The following is a 15,704-nucleotide window of genomic DNA, read 5'->3' as shown; positions in this document are numbered from 1 at the left end:
CTCATAGATCTAATAGTCCCTTCAAGCCCTAGAAAACGCCTTCATAATGCACGTCCCAACTGACCCCAGCTCAGCCCTTAGCGCCCGTAGTAATGCGCCATCTCGAGTCCTGCTCTCTTGAAACCACACTTGACGTAGAATCCTTCATTTGCTTCTGAACAGTCCAGAATAGTCTTGTAGCAGCCCACCTTCTCCGCGACAAAGTCGAGCGCCTGGATAATTCTCAGTCCGAGCTTCTTGCCCTGCTGGTCCTTGGCCACGGCAATATCCTCAATGTGTCCGACAAGGCCGAGTTGATGGATGAACTTGCGCTCGACGATGAGGGCACCGGTGCCGACGATGGCATTGGATGAGTTGGTGATGCAGAGAAGGTAGTATTCGTCGTTGCGAGTCTTCATCCAGTCGTAACGTTCGTTCCATTGCTGGAAAGCATGTTAGTGATACGCTTTACGCATGTTTGTGAGGGCCCTGGGACTCTGGGACTCTCGTGTGCGTATTCTAAGGAAAAGAGAAGATTTCGTACCTCCTCAGTTATGTCTCCCACCGTGGTGAGCACTCTGAGTACATCCAGGAAGCCATTGTGGTAGTCTTTCCTCTCGAGCGGTCGACAGCTGTAGCCCTCTGGGAGTGCTTTGAGGACTTCGGGGGAGATGAGCTCAGAGCTGAAGAGCGGGCCTTCCGTCGATGACATCGTGGGCTGAGATTGGGTTGAGTCCGGGAGGTGAGAAGACGAGAGGGTGTAGGAGAATAAACAAGCTTGCGACGCGATCGACCTGTTTCCGGAGCTGGTGCTACTGCGCGAGACTGGGGGTCGCGGGGCGTTTCTGCGACTTATCGATAAGAGGGGCGGTGAGAACAGAACCACGATACCGAGGAGGGCTAGGAGCTTACTGTGAGCTTCAACGATATGTTCAGAGGGCGACGTAAACCAAAAGTTATAAAAACTCCAATCTTCTTCAAGCGCAGCAAGGTGGCTACTATATGTGTTGTTGGTAGCTGGAAAACACGCCAAGCATTCAGGAACCAGGGCTAAATTTGGAACTTTCAGGGAAGCTTCGTCATGATCTTCAGGAGCATTCTCGTGTCAATAATGCACCAGCCTTATTCGGTCACAAGCAATCGTGACATCTCGTATTGCGACTTCAGGGTAACAAAAGAGACCAACCCAACTACCTAGTTGCCTCACCTACTGCAATCTCAATTCTCATTGCAAAACTTCAACTTGCCTGAGCGCCTTCAACACATTTTCAGGCCTCAAATCACCGCCCCCAAGTTCGAGCCCTACAATCTTCGCCAACGCCTCTGTCAACTCCATGTTCTGTCTCTGCAACAGCATGACCCGCTCCTGCATCCGCGCCATCTTATTAATTATACTCTCATCCTCTATGCTTTCATCATGGCCACTGTCGATTTCAATATTTGATTCTGAAAGCGGCTCTGGTGTATGCGCTGGTGTTGGTAAGGCTCCCACGACAACATCGGAATGCTGTTCTTTTTGCTCGCAGTATCCTGGTAATGGCTTTCGCTTAACACGCTGCAAGTCTCGCAGCTTCCGAGCTCTGGTTTGATATTCTCGACTTATTCGCGGCCCGAGCTTAGGTGATGCTGCGAGCGGATAGTCTTCGATAGGTACTGCTTCGGCTGATTTAGGAAGCTCCTTCAAGCTGCGCGGCGATACCGGGACCGGCTCAGAGAATGAACGACTGAGAACTTCAGGGTCGGACATTTTGCGCTCCACACCTAGGCTGGCGACAGGGCCAAGAATCTCTCTGTTAAACGTAATGGAAATATGTCGAGAGCGTCGTTGTGTCGGAAACTGCGATGTTGGGACAGCCATCACCTGAGTATTGCAAGGACTCTCAGTAGGTATGACGATTCTGAGATGTTTTGCGCCTCCAGAGGTTGTCATCTCGCGAGCGCACGTTGGGATAGGAGACTGTTTGCGTGCTCGCTCAGGAGAGCCTTCCACAGATCCTACGCGAGCAGCTAGGGTTTTGCGCTGTTTGACCTTGAAAAGTACCATCGTCTTCTTGCGCTGCTGTATGGTAGGCTGAGAATCCGTGCCTGGTCCAGTGTGCTTGAGGTAGTAACTGAGATCATTCAGGCCCAGATCAGCGCTTGCTGTCAGTGCATCGTGACTAAGAATTGGTGGCGCCAACCGTCCTACCTGCGAGGAACCTACATGGCCAGCTTGTCCTACATCGAGGCGTTTTGATATTCGCTTCTTCGGGACGTGGAAATTATCTTCCAGCTTGTCATTCTCGTCACCAGACGAATGTTGCTCGTCAGCTGTAAAGGCAAACTCGCCATGCGCAGAGATGGCTGACTCAGTCTGAGCTGGAAATGTTGGGTTTGTGAGCCGCTTTGGGCTACGGCCCGGTACTGTTGGTGGTAGCTCATCCAGATCGAGCTCACCAATAGCATGGATCTCCGTAGGCTTTCTGGTCGTCTCAGAAACAGGTGGTTCAGGAGACATGGGAAGAGGAATATCTTGCGGGTCTGGCGAATAAGCGTGGCAAAGTGTTTCCGCTACTGATACTGGACCGCCCGTCTGGCTGTCGAAGTATCTTTGGATCACTCCAAAAGTACCCATTTCTCCAACTTGCTCCGTTTCTATCTCAGGCAGCATCTCGCTCATAGTGTCGTAGCTAGCCTTGCGTCGGTGCTTGGCAACTAGGGGTTCCAGTGGCGCATGTCGTGTAGCATTTGTTAAACTTGGAGTCGTGACTTTGAACGGCGTTTGGCGCCGCTGGCGCTTCTTGTCTTGTGGGCGAGTTATTGGTGACCTTGCAATTCGAATGCTGACATCGCGATCTGCATCTTCACAAGGGAAGGCAGAGCGCGGCTCGTATGTAAGCACCCTGGCCAAAGGGACAGACGACGAGCGTCGACATGGCTTCCCCGATGGCTGATAGACGTCTGATGATGATGGCGACGAGATCTCCTTGGAGTCAGGTTCGGTCGCATTCTCAAACTCGTTTGGAGTGGACTCCCCGGTTGTATGAGACACTATCGATGAGCTATAGGCATGTGGACTGGTGGTAGTACAATTGTTGCTCATTGAACGAGCTCCTTGCGATGTCCTAGGACGGGAATAGTTCTCCTTCGAAGTTCCTGAAGGTTGATAGATGTTACATGGCTTTGTGGGCTGCATTTCGAAGTCTCGTGGGGTGTGGTTGAGAAAGCTGTGTTTGCGTCTTTGTTGACAGCCAAACTCATCTATAAACCGCACCGGCGGTGAAAGGTCGCAGCCAGTCGGTTGAGTCCCTGCAGTGGTCGGTGGGGTGTTTTCGTCCTGCGTCGACGCCGTTGACTTGCGCATGGACGACTCAGACGTCACGCTTGTGTTCATCTTAGAACTCTCTTCCAGCGCCCAGGCATATTCAAGAACACTCCAGCTGGTGTGCCCGAACATTGGAAATGAGTTCAAAAGATTTTCTGTGGAAGCAGACGAGATCATATCTGCAACCTGGTTGGCATTTACCCTGAAAACAAATGTCCGGATTGCGATCCTCTTCTCGTTTTGATGCCTAAGCGCGAGCCGTGAGTATAGCTCAGCAGGGTACGCTGGGTGATAACGTGGCACAACCAGGAGATCACAAACTCAGCAGATGCAGTCGTGTTGTATTGCATGAAGTATGCTGATTGTTGGCTGCTACCCCAACCAGGGGTAAGATGAAGGGTTCGTATCGATGATTGGCAGGGGCGGCTTTGATCTGACTTTAGTGTGTGGAAAATATGGCGACCGGCAGCTCTCTTCACGCTCAAGCTTGATGCAGATGAGACAGGTTCTCAAATTTGAGAGGAGGAAAGTCATGTAGTGTAATCAGGGGCGGATCTGAGGGTAAGGATCACTTCTCGAGCTCGTGGTGCTGAGAGGCGAGGCAACGTGACACTACAGCGCGTTGACAGCGAAGCCGGTAGTCGATAACGAGGTCGTGCACAGATTGGAAGAGGTTCTTTGTCGCGAAAGATATTGAAATTGGATACTGTTAGTGCAAAGGAATGTTGGAAATATGCGTGAAGGAAAGGAAGACTGCATCCGGGGAGTATGAATTATTAGTTCGCTGCTCACAAAACATAGTGAAGATCGCACTAAAATGCATGCTGCAAGTTAGCCACGATCTGGGAAATGTGCGACTGGACGACGACGATAATTGGGTGCATAAGTATGTAGTACAAGTGTGCGAAGGTGATTGGCCGCCCGGTAGTACAAAAGATTGTGAATGCCATGCGGCTTGCCCGATCCGGCGGCAATAGGGAGAGCCTTGCTGATACTACGCTTTGGTAGAAACTGGAAGAGACGCCATGCTGATTCATGCGTCAGACGGATCGTTGATTCTCGCTTGAAGAGTATGGGGTGCAGGAACCAACAATCGGCAATGGGCGGTGTGCGTCATGGTGGTACGGGAGCGCCTGACTAGCGGGACAAAGTCACGGCCCTAGTGCATTCGCGACCACAGCGACCACACATAGACGCGTTATACACGACGTGCGCAATGGACCGAAAGATGTCAATTTCCGCATTTGGAGCCCAGAACATGCTGTAAATGTATGTTCCGGGGAAACGATTAAGCACGCGGCACGCATGTCGATCGTTACTTGCCGGATTTTAGCCACGAAGTGCCTTTTTAGGTTTCGTGGCCGATCTTCGTCCGATGTGATACAGGGCATATGGCCCCAGAAAGAGATAGTCTCGGATAGCTATGTATACATAAAGATATGAATGAACGCCGGGCAATGCTAATGAAAGTGTCCGCCCACTCAGAAGGCGCCAAATGCTAATAGAAAGAGAATATTGCTGAAGCATGCACATAGGAAAATAATGCCACTTCGGCCCCTCCCGCCGGTTAGGTTGCTGTACCGTCAGCCGTTCCTTGGCTTCTTATTTTTGATGAAAGGGTTTGGTGGTTCACGAGGCCGCCTACGGATTTTAGGCTTTGCCATCGACATGCCGCCGATGACATCTCCGGGCGGGGGAGCGACCACACCATTCGTCCCGTTGCTTGTCTCTCCACTGGGTGTCGAGCTCTTGCGCGATGCATCGGCAATAGCGGCAGGTGTTGATCGGCCACTGCCTCCATTCATTGTATTGGAGGCAGAATCAGATGGAGCATCCTCCATTTCTGCATCGCTACTCTCAAGCTTGATTTTATCAAGACCAGCGATGTCTTGAAACTTCCGCTTTTCGTGATGTACCAGTATTTGTTCGTCGTTGGTTTCCGTCTTGACCTCTTGTTTGATAGACTTCGAGTCAGAGCCTGAAGATGTACTAGACTGGTTGCTTGCAGACCTGCTCATGGGCTCCGACTTCACTTCTAGTTTGACTTCTGGTTTGACCTCTGGTTTAACCTCTGTTGTAGGACGGTGAGGTTGTACATAACCTTCTTTTGGTGCCGGAAATTTACTGGAATGTTGGTTCAGCATCTTTGGCACGTCTTGAGCAGAGAACCGCTTCCTCTCCTTCGCGTCTACTATAAGCTTCTTCCAGAATTCTCCTCGCATAAGCGAGTCAGAGTTTCCTAGGACCCAAAGAGACGATTTGGCACGTGTGAGACCGACGTTCATACGCCGAATGTCCTGGAGGAAACCAACGCCGCCTGCTGGGGAGGCTCGTACGCAGGAGAAGATGATGATCTCGCTTTCACGACCTTGGAAAGCATCTGTGGTATTGAAATCAATGTCTTCAATAATATTCTGACCGTATGCGTTCATAAAACGCTGTTTCAGCTCGCGCAGTTGGCTCTTGTAAGGTGTGATTATGCCAATCTTGCCTTTGAAATCATAATCGGGGTAGTCGGAAGTGACTCGTTTGTACAGCTGCATCGCGACATTGATCTCAGCGATATTTATGAGCGAATGGCCCTTTGGAGCAGCTTGGTGTTGACCTTGGACATCGAAGAAGCGGTAGGGTCCAAGCAACATACTCTGATGCCATGGTCGTTGACGTAGACCAGCCATGTCGTCGCCATCCAGGAGGCGACCATCGTAAAACGTTCGACTAGGAAACAAACTGATTTCCGGGTGCATACGGTATTGTGTGTCCAACAGATGCACATCGTCTGGGTGATTCTTTTGCATGCGAACGAACAAACTCTGCTCATATTGGAAACCTTTCGCCTTGTCCGAGAAGACTGTTGGAGGAAGTTGCTTTGGATCTCCAACCAGGATACACTTGGCGCAACCGTACTTGAGAGGAATAAGTGCGCTCATCTCAACACACTGAGCAGCCTCGTCGACAATGACAGTTTCGAACTCGATACTTAGCCCTTGGAACATTTCGTGTCCAGAACCGCTGAGTGTCGCACAGATAACGTGCGCGTCGTTCAGAACAGCTTCTTGTGCACGTCGTCTGTTCAGGTCTGCGTTACGACTGGCAAGCTTCTCGTCATCCTTGACATTGTCAATCTTGGTTCCCAAGGCTGTCTTGCGCCTGCGTAGCGCGTTGATGTCGTCGTCCAGCTTGGCCGCAGCTTCTCCTTTAGTCTCACCAGTATCTCGTTGCTGATAGGCTTGTTTCAATTGATCAGAGACTTGTTTGTGTTCCTGGAAGAGCTTCTGTGTCGCTTCTCGGTCGTTGCCGTTCGATGAGTCAACACCGAGGCGTTTATTGACAAGCTCTTCCAGGGTCACATCTTGTACACTGGCTTTAATGGCGTCTCCTCGACCTAAACGTACGATGTTGAGTTTGCGCGACTCGCCATTGAGGGTTTTGATGCCATCTTTGAAACGCATGACCAACTCGTCCACGGCCGCGTTACTGGGCGCGCAGACCAGTAGCTTCTTCTGAGCAGCATTCGAGTTTTGTTGGCCAGGAACAGCGATCGCAGTACCGCGGTTTCGAAGGCTATCGCTCAAGATAGCTCCTACAATAGCAGTGATGGTTTTCGTCTTTCCGGAACCGGGCGGTCTGTGGATATGGTTAGAAATTCACTCACTAATGTATGGATGTTGTGTCTTACCCTTGGATCAAAGTGAACGCATCATTGTCGATGGCGGATTTGATAGCTTTCGCTTGTGCCGGATTCACATTGTAATTAGAAATGAGTGGCTGGATCTGGCTATCCTTGTAGGTCAAAAGCGGAGAAGGCTTCGCCCGGATAATTTCGTCACACAGATCGTAATACTGGAGACCTTTCAGCGCACCGTACTCGCGCTCTAGAGATGTGATTGACTCGAGTTTGAAGCCCAGAATCGTATTGTTTGGTTGCAGTGCGGTCGAGAGAGGGTTACCAGGTACTACGCGGTACGAGACTTCGATGTGTTGCTGCTTTCTCTTCACACGGAACACCCTGGCGAGACATGTTGGCTCATCCGCAGAGGGTGACTTGGATTTGGCAAAGAGTATAATGTCACCTTCTGAGATGAAAACTTCCTTATTCTCAACATGAGTCATCGTACTGCCGACTTCTTGGAACATGTCGACAGCGGCTCGCGAAGTTAACCTTATTTCATAGGGCTTAGCTTGGTTCTCCTCACGAGCTTTGACGAAACCTTGCCATGCTTCTAGGGTCAGAAGCGGTTCGAAGGTATTTTGGTAATCGTTGGGTGTGCGGAAAGTACTGAGGACCTTGGAATACATGTCCGGCCGGGACTTGGGCGGGAACGGACCCTCGTGGAAGTAGTTCCAGCTGAGAATAGTTCGATGAAGGCTGCTCAGATCAGGCGCCAGACGAGCGCGCATATCTTTGGCAGAACGCTGAGCCCGCTTTTTCTTCGTCGGCATTTGGATTTTGACTTCGTTAACAATGTTTGTCTTGGGTCCAGTCTTGACTTTGGTCTTCTTGATGCCAAAGAGGTCTTCATCAATATCGCCTTCTTCGTCCGATGACTCGTCGGAAGAATGCATTAAGCCTTCTCCTTTTGCAGCCTGATCTTTGCCTAACACACCCAGGCCTTCAAGACCTGAGCCAGCTTCGGCAACGTGATTTGAGACGCCTCTAGCTGCCTTCAACTTAGCGATCGCAGCGGCCTTCTCTTTCTCTCGCTGTTGTAGTGCAAGCTGCCGCTTGCGTTTGAATTCGGCCTGTTGGGCACTCTTCTTATCGTCGAGAGCTTTCTGCTGGGCGGCCTTCGCTTCAGATGCTCTCATCTGCTCCCGTCGTTCCTGAAACTTACTAGATCCAGAAGTCATACTAGCAAGCAATTTTGCTTTGGCGTCTGCTGGTGATTGTGTCGCACCCGGAGCCATCCATTTGCTGATCATGGCTTGCTTGGGTTTTGCGGGCTCCTCTTCCTTCACGAGTGGGCGGCCGAGATGCTCCTCGAGCGCTTGTTGCAGCTCAGCCTGTTGCGTGTCGCTCAGCTTCGCGCGGACGTCTCCTGAGAGCACGCGTTCCATGTATGAAAGAGCGTTGGAATCAATGTCGATAGACACACGATGCAGCCGAACAAGAAGCTTGCTGATCAAAGTGACAGACTTGCTAGACAAGAACTCGTCACGAAGACGGAGCCATTTCGCCAGACCCTCCATGGCATTCGCCGGCTGTGCCAAAAGCTCTTTGAGGAGAGCGGTCTTCGATGTTGTTTCATCTTCATCGGAAGAAGGCGGCTTCAGGGCAGTAGCAAAGATGCTGCATTGGTCGAACAACACATCAGCAAATTGCATAGTGTCTCGGCAAAAGTCCATCATCATGTTTTTGTCGTAGAAACCCAAGTTGCTCCAGGCTTCAGTAGTGGCGAAAATCATCGTAAGTGAATCCCATAGATTCTCCCATAGATTCATCGTCGCTGCAGCATCACCAGAATCGTATTCACGGCCTCGCAAAATTCCGTCTTGAGAGTTGCAAATAATGTCGATGATATCTGTGCATGTTCGGATCATACTTGGTGCGGGTGCAAACGCCTTCTTGAGTCGAACCTGCCGAACTGAATCTGAGATACCCCGAACGACGTGCCTATAATGAGCTCTCAAGATGTGTTGCAAAGCGCCACGACGTTCCTCTTCTCCACTTATGACCTTCAACAGCTCGATAGCAGAGTTGCGCGTATCTTCTGTGGACGAGAACATCAGGGAAACGATGGCACTCGCTGCAGGCTGTTGTCCGAACAAGGCTTGTAATAGGGTGGGCTCAAATTCTGACATCTTCTCCACGACATCGGTGATTGATTGGGAGAGCAGCCGGAATCGATCGTTGAAGTGTCGTACCTCTGGGGGCACCTTGTCGACACCCGACTTCATCTGAAGTGGTTCGAGCCCGATCAGGCCCCTGCCAGCAATCAGAAGATGTGTTGCAAGCTCTAAGCTGTCTGGACCTATTGCTCGTAGAACTGTCTTCCATATAGGACTGGATGGCGGTGTTTGGGTGGGCGATGGTGCTTTTGCAGAGATAAGTTGCCTCTCGATAATGAGGGACTGTGCTTCTAGCTTGAACGCATGCTCGATCACCGAAAGGGTCAGTTGCATATCCTCTTGATTTTCCTTGTTGTGTTTGAAGTTTTTGAGGCTTGTGACGAGGGACTGTATGAAGGTTGATAGCAGATCCAGCATGCCGTTGACGGTTGGCTGCCCAACAAACTTGTCGATGCCTTTACCTTCTCCCATCTTGCGAAAGGTATAATCTAAAACTTTCAGACCTTCCTTGTAGCAGTAGGCTCGAGCCACTGGGGGATATCGATCAGACTGGAAGCGACCGAGCAACGCGTGTGCAAATGGCCGGACCGCTGGTCCAAGATTGGATAGCTTGATGGAGTCCAGGAAGACCGGAATCCAGCTGAAGGCAGCATGAAGGTTGTTCATATTCTGTTCGTTCCCCTCTGCAGTTGCGAGAAGGAGTTGATTCAGGATCGGGCTGTTGAACACTTGTTCTACCACTGTAGCGATTGAGGAAGTTACAGCATTCATGCCATCCCAGTAATCGATGGGGGATTTTTCTAGTAACTGCTTCATGGTCGCAATCAGATCCAGAAAGCCTTCGGACTTTAGTGAAAGGTGGTCAAGCATCAGACGGTAGAAGTCTCCGTCAAGGCCGCGCAACGAGTCGGTGATCAGCTCCCTGTCCATCTTTGCTACTATGAGCCGCATGCCGCCCCAAAAGAGTGGTACCACGGATAAATCCAGATTGCTCATTTGGACCTTCATCATGACACTTGTGACGTAATCCCGTACAGCCCACTCCCACTCGGACTTGAGTATATTCCGCTTGAAGGTAGACCAGGACTCTGTCGCCCATTTATGCCGCCTATCAACCCTAGAGAATAAGAAACGGGTCATGGCCGGAAGGTATGTCTGAATCTTCAGCCGCTTCTTCGTTTGGACCATGTCGAATGGTGCATCGAAGTGTCGTTGGAGGAGTTCCTCGTTCCGTACTAGAGCGTCGCAGCTGAGCGCTTCGAAGAAACCATATGTGCATTCGTTGGGCAGCAGGCGGACTGAGCGCGTCTTGGGCTCAGCTTTATTCAGTATCTCGTTGGCCTCGTCCAAGCCCTTTTGTATGCGACCCAGGCATTGGTTGTCTACTACTTGTAGAAAGTCCCCAATGTTGTCCTCGTCGTAAGAATCAATCAGCCGTGTTCGCCATTCTGCTCTGCTCTGGTGGAAGACTCTCACGCAGACATCGCAGCTTTGCATGAGGCTGTTGAGGCGGCTGACGAGCCATTCTTTGTGTGGCGCTGCTTCCTCCCCGTCGAAGGCCAATATCTCGGCTGCCTTGAGGGCTGTCCATTTCCGGTCTTCGGCAGCTAGAAGCTTGAGCTTGCGGTCGGCGAGTTCGTTGGCATCGGTTTCGGGCGGATACGCGGCAACGTCTTCATCGTAGTATACTGATCCGTCGTCGCCGACGCGAGGACAGAACAGATGCTGTTCTTCGGGTAGCTCTCGGAGCTCACTACAAGACACAAGATGGTTAGCCATGTCTGGTGTGGAAGGATTCCGATGGAAGGGAGCCCGAGTACTTACTTTATCTTTTCGAGAATCTCCGCCATGATCCCTCACCCAGGCCCGTCCTGGTTGTGACGCCCCGCTCACAATGTCTCAGAGGGATGACAGCACGCAATTCGGCATTGACCGCCCTCAGAGTCTCTACACTAGCACAGCGGAGTTGCACTTGTGTCTATCTATGAGATGCTATCTATCCTGCGAGGATCCGTCGCGCCCGTTCAATGCTTGACGCTGTAGTTGGACAAGGAGAGAGAGAGAGAAGCCGCGCAGGCCGTCGACGAGTCTTAAACGTATTAAGGAGCGTCGGTGAGAGAGCGTGCTAGGCTCAAAGGGGCGAGAGTGAGGGCGCGGACGACGGTGGTTGCGATGTGTTGCGCAGAAGAAAGGCACATGGCAGACGTCAGTGCATCTAAGAATCATCCCCCATGCAAACGCGACGCGATCCACTAGCGCCCCACTCGCGCGCGTTTGACTTGCCAAGCCTATTAACATTCCTCTTTCATCTCCACGGCAACTTGCACACATCACAAAACTGATATTTTAGACATGATTCCCGAATAAACTATGGACACTGAGCTCAGTGTATTTAGAATATGACATACTGTGCACGCGCACACAGTGTTGCTTCAACATCGCTCCTAATACCCAGGCAGATCCACGATTCTCGGAGCCGGGTTCACCCCTTCCTCCTTCCTTTCGCCGGCAACCACAAACTTCTTCCTCCCTCTAAACAGCCAATCTACACTGGCAATCAAAGCAACAATGGCATAGACAACGCACACATCTACACGTCCCGTCAGTGGTACACATATTAGCCCAAACGGCATCACTTACAGTTCATGTTCCCTGCCTCAACAGGCTTCGCATACGGAAACGAGTACATGATCAGTGTGAACAGTGTCCAGACAAGTAGTACAATATTCGCGAAGAGACCGACCGGACCGAGCCAGAATGGCCCGTGGGATATCTTGTCGCGACCGCGGATGAGAAGGCAGATGACCGGAACAGAGTAACTGAGGTACAGAAGAACGATACATGCCGTTATCATCCTACATCTCGTCAGCTTTGGTACCCATACACACGAACAGCAGGGTGTCCTACGAGTTAAAAGCTGTCAAAGAAGCCAGATACAGGCATCCCATGATAGCCACGATAACACAACTCACTAAGTGGGCGTTGAGCGGCACGTCAAGTCCTTCATGTACCTTGGCCAGCCAGCGATGAGCAGGAAGCCCCCGATCGCGCGCAAAACTCCAGCATAGTCGACTCTGCCAAGTATGACTTGCGACCAAGCAACCCAGTCCCGTAGCTATGATAAGCGCCTCAAGAACCGTCGCTCCAGCCTTACTCTGCAGCGCGCGAAAGAAAATCTCCAGAATAGGCACTCCAGTATCTGATGCGCCAATCTCAGCAAAGTCCCCTACAATCGAGAAGAAGATGCCGACGGAGAAGAACCAGCTCGTTACAAACCCAATCCCCACAGTTCCCATAATGGCTATTGGGACCATCTTCTCTGGCCGGTGTACTTCTTCGGCGAGATGCGTGGCGCAATCAAGGCAAGCGAAAGCCCAGTTTGTGTTCACGAGACCGACGATGAAGGCTATTCCATCTTGCTGCCAGCCGGTGTTATTGATAAAGGTCGCGAAGACGAAGCGAGCGTGCTGGTGTGTAGGCGCAACGGCTGGAACGGTGATGAGTATCACGGCGAAGGAAAGCAGTGAGATCCATAGTGTGGTTTTGCCGACTGTGGGAAGTATCTTGCCGTAGCAGTTGAAGAAGAAACAGAAGATGTTCGAGAGTTGGTAAGCCTAAACATCGGCGTACAAAGTCAGTATTTGTCTCGCATACAGTTCGTACAGGGACGTTACTTGCCAGGAAGACATGCCAGGGTTGAATGACACTGGGAGAATACTTAGTACATGTTTCTTAGACTTTCAAGGACCTCTCTAGATAAAGCGAAGGTATGGGAAAGAAGTGCTTACAAGTCAGGATGCCCAAGTTGATAACAACCCACTACCGCACTTCCCATAGCCAATGCTACAGACGCACTCGTAAACATAGCACCCCACCACGCCAACCATCCCGTCATGTAACTGGCGAGTCTTGTAAACCGTCTCGGCGCAAGTTCACCAGCCCAGAAGTACTGTCCACCCGCATTCGGCATCGCACTTGCCAGCTCGCTGAGACTGATACCCACGCAGGTCGAGATGAGAGCTATGAGCATAATGCCGTATATGACGAGCAGCGGGCCTCCAGAATTGATGCCAGTTATCAGAGCGGCTGATATACCGAACCAGGAGTTTGTGATTGAAAATCCGACGCCCAAAACGGACCAGACGGTGTACTTTCTCGCCATGTCTTGAGTGTAGCCCATCTCTGCTAGCTTGAGAGCGTCTGCATCAATGGAGGACTTGCCTTGTGTCTCTACATCGTGAGCGATGTGTGGAGTGGGATGTTTTTCTATCTTTGACTCCATGATTTCTGGATTTCTTTGGTGGTGCTGTTGACTTGAAAGCAATGCACGAGTGAGCGACGGGTAATATAGTCGGAGCAAGAAGCCACGCTGTTGAAGCAAGCACTTGGCAAAAAGGCTTATCGCATCGCGCCAAGTCGACAACACAGTAACTATAAAGCTTATATGCTTCTCATGATGAATGTCGCGGTCTGGGGGCGGGCTACGCCTGGGCGTAAGACGTGGGGTGATGAGCAGGGGAGAAAGCAACGCTAGATAAGAGATAGCGAATTGAGACAGCGAGGCAATAAAAGCAATCGTAAAAAAGGTATAGCGACGCCTAGATAGTCCGTGGTTTAAGGCCGGGAGTAGCACCGAAGTCAGGATTTCTATACCTGAAAAGCTTGGGCTCATATGCACGAGTTGTTCGAGTCGCTATGCGGGGAACATGTCCGGCTTGGCTTGGTTGTGCTCGGTGGTGGAATCGCATATCAACACTCGCATGTGTTTGAGTCGCGGATGTGGAGCTTTGCATTATATATTCTGATCAATGTTTGGGGGTGGTCCAGCTCTATGTGTCTGAACAGCAATCTAGAAGCACGACGAGATATTGGCGGAGATGTCAAGCCTAGAGGAACAAAGGTAGGTATAGCCGTCAAGGCCACATTCTCTACTGTCTTCGCGACGGCTGGCAGCCTTGTACTAGAAGAGATTGCAACCATTGTCTATCAGGTCGCGAGATTGAGCATCCAATGTGTTGTTAAGAAGTTCCAAAACAGTCTATAGCAATCGCTATCTTGACCAAGGTCGAAGGCCATGGTATGGTAGATAGAAGAAATGGACGTAAAAGTTACGTCTTCATTGCGGAATAGTATCTATACGCGCGATTATTAAAAGCCGGCATTAGCATGCTAAGGTGCGGGGATCGCTCGAAGAAGTAAAGAGGCCTGCTGCGGGTAGACATCCGCACCCGAGAGGCAGGATGACGCGTAGGGTAGCACAGAAGCAATCAACTCCCGACATCTTGTCAAATGGGATGCTACTAGGGGATAATGCCGAGGCAAGAGAATAGATAGCTTGAGGATCCTATGTAAACGCTACACAGACAACGTCAGGACTAACAGTAATGAGCAGCACTTGGTATCGAGGCAACGCGCAGAAGAGGTTGTGCAAAGCGTGAAGCTTTCAGTCACACTACATTGATGCTGTGTCTATCGGCGCAAAATGCAAGTAGCCATATGTATTTTCGGCGAATTTCTGCGGCGCGGTCCGTAGTTGTAACCTTGTGTTGTTTGGCAAGAGGAGATCAGCCCTATGACGACAGCTGTCAGCACCAAAACTACTCCTCTCTCGTATAAGCTTAAACCTCGCTCCCACATCTAAAATTTGTTTTAAACACGACGATATCAAGTAAGAAGAGGTAACGGGATCAGATCAGATTGCAGCAGTTACCGCCAATGATACGGAGAACGTCTTCACACTTACACAGCCCCATACGCTTGACTGTGGCGCTCTTTGCATCTCTTCAACAATCCCGTTCTAGGTATCCCAGCCTTCGAGATGTTTCCAAAGTAGTTGGTGGCGCAACCCGTCGCGTCGATCGACTGCCCATGTACCACACGCGTACCTTCTTGTGTAACATATCAGCCAAGTGCCGCAGTCACACAGTGACACGCTTGATGGAAGGATAATGCTGCGATCGTCACTCAGGTAGTCTTCATCGCAAGTAATCGAAGCAACGTCGAAAGGGGACGGTACCAGTGTTGCATTGGCTCTGGAAAGCTTCCCGGTACATCGAGTCGAACAGTGTGCGTGGTCACACCTACAACAGTGCAATCTAGAGGATGCACAAGCTAAGTGCGGTCGTACAATTACGGATGTGACATTTCCTCGAGGGCATGCTCGAGTCTCTAGTTCAGACAACAATAGCCTTGCTTTCAGCCGTTATCGAGCCGTCATCGGGGTAGCGCACGAGCCTATGGGTAACGTTGCACCTTCCTTTTTCCTGCGAAACAAACTTTGCTGTCCAGTAGAGAGAGGTAATAGGACATTTTGGAGTAGTCAAGCTTTGTGTATGTGTGTGGTGGATGTCTCCTGCTTTGCTGAGCCAAATGCCGCGATGACTATGAGGAAGGCATGTCGCAAGCTATCTGTTCAAGTCACGTCCAAGACAGGTCCGCGGACACTTCATGATTTTGAGTTGTGGTGGCAAGCTTATTCTCCCAGAAAGGCAAGTTCGGGCGACGAAATAGGAAGCAATGCCCAGACCCGACTAAGCTCTCACGGATAGCGGCCCACGAGGCTAGCTTTGAGTGAATTAACGCACTGAATTCGACCGAGACTATGGGTAGTGGTATAGATCTGGTCTAAACA

The 15,704-nt window shown here is 50.8% G+C and overlaps 4 protein-coding genes across 4 annotated transcripts; all 4 read right to left on the bottom strand.

Annotated features, from left to right (window-relative positions):
* Positions 1-77: 77 nt before the first annotated feature.
* On the bottom strand, positions 78-691 carry CC77DRAFT_1027977 (glucosamine 6-phosphate N-acetyltransferase; the record flags this gene model as incomplete). Its single annotated transcript, XM_018526408.1, has 2 exons — positions 78-422; positions 524-691. The coding sequence occupies 2 exons, from the start codon at positions 689-691 to the stop codon at positions 78-80; spliced, it is 513 nt and encodes a 170-aa protein (XP_018390861.1).
* A 287-nt stretch (positions 692-978) lies between these two features.
* Positions 979-3,777, bottom strand: CC77DRAFT_322204 (hypothetical protein). The gene has a single exon (XM_018531252.1). The coding sequence runs from the start codon at positions 3,458-3,460 to the stop codon at positions 1,205-1,207; it is 2,256 nt and encodes a 751-aa protein (XP_018390860.1). The 5' UTR covers positions 3,461-3,777; the 3' UTR covers positions 979-1,204.
* A 746-nt stretch (positions 3,778-4,523) lies between these two features.
* On the bottom strand, positions 4,524-11,283 carry CC77DRAFT_1037531 (hypothetical protein). The gene is made up of 3 exons (XM_018527071.1): positions 10,898-11,283; positions 6,963-10,826; positions 4,524-6,910 (listed from the first exon to the last, which is right to left on the bottom strand). The coding sequence occupies exons 1-3, from the start codon at positions 10,921-10,923 to the stop codon at positions 4,867-4,869; spliced, it is 5,934 nt and encodes a 1,977-aa protein (XP_018390859.1). The 5' UTR covers positions 10,924-11,283; the 3' UTR covers positions 4,524-4,866.
* Positions 11,284-11,389: 106 nt separating this feature from the next.
* CC77DRAFT_1016404 (choline transport protein) lies at positions 11,390-14,155 on the bottom strand. The gene is made up of 5 exons (XM_018524207.1): positions 12,862-14,155; positions 12,752-12,779; positions 11,981-12,687; positions 11,714-11,928; positions 11,390-11,663 (listed from the first exon to the last, which is right to left on the bottom strand). Exons 1-5 carry the CDS (start codon positions 13,743-13,745, stop codon positions 11,518-11,520), a joined length of 1,980 nt encoding a protein of 659 aa, XP_018390858.1. The 5' UTR covers positions 13,746-14,155; the 3' UTR covers positions 11,390-11,517.
* Between the last annotated feature and the right edge of the window lie 1,549 nt (positions 14,156-15,704).

This window comes from Alternaria alternata (genome assembly GCF_001642055.1).
Source record: "Alternaria alternata strain SRC1lrK2f unplaced genomic scaffold CC77scaffold_2, whole genome shotgun sequence".
NCBI lineage: Eukaryota > Fungi > Ascomycota > Dothideomycetes > Pleosporales > Pleosporaceae > Alternaria > Alternaria alternata.
The sequence above is the reverse complement of the archived record's forward strand: the minus strand, read 5'-3'. Positions and strand labels throughout refer to the sequence as shown.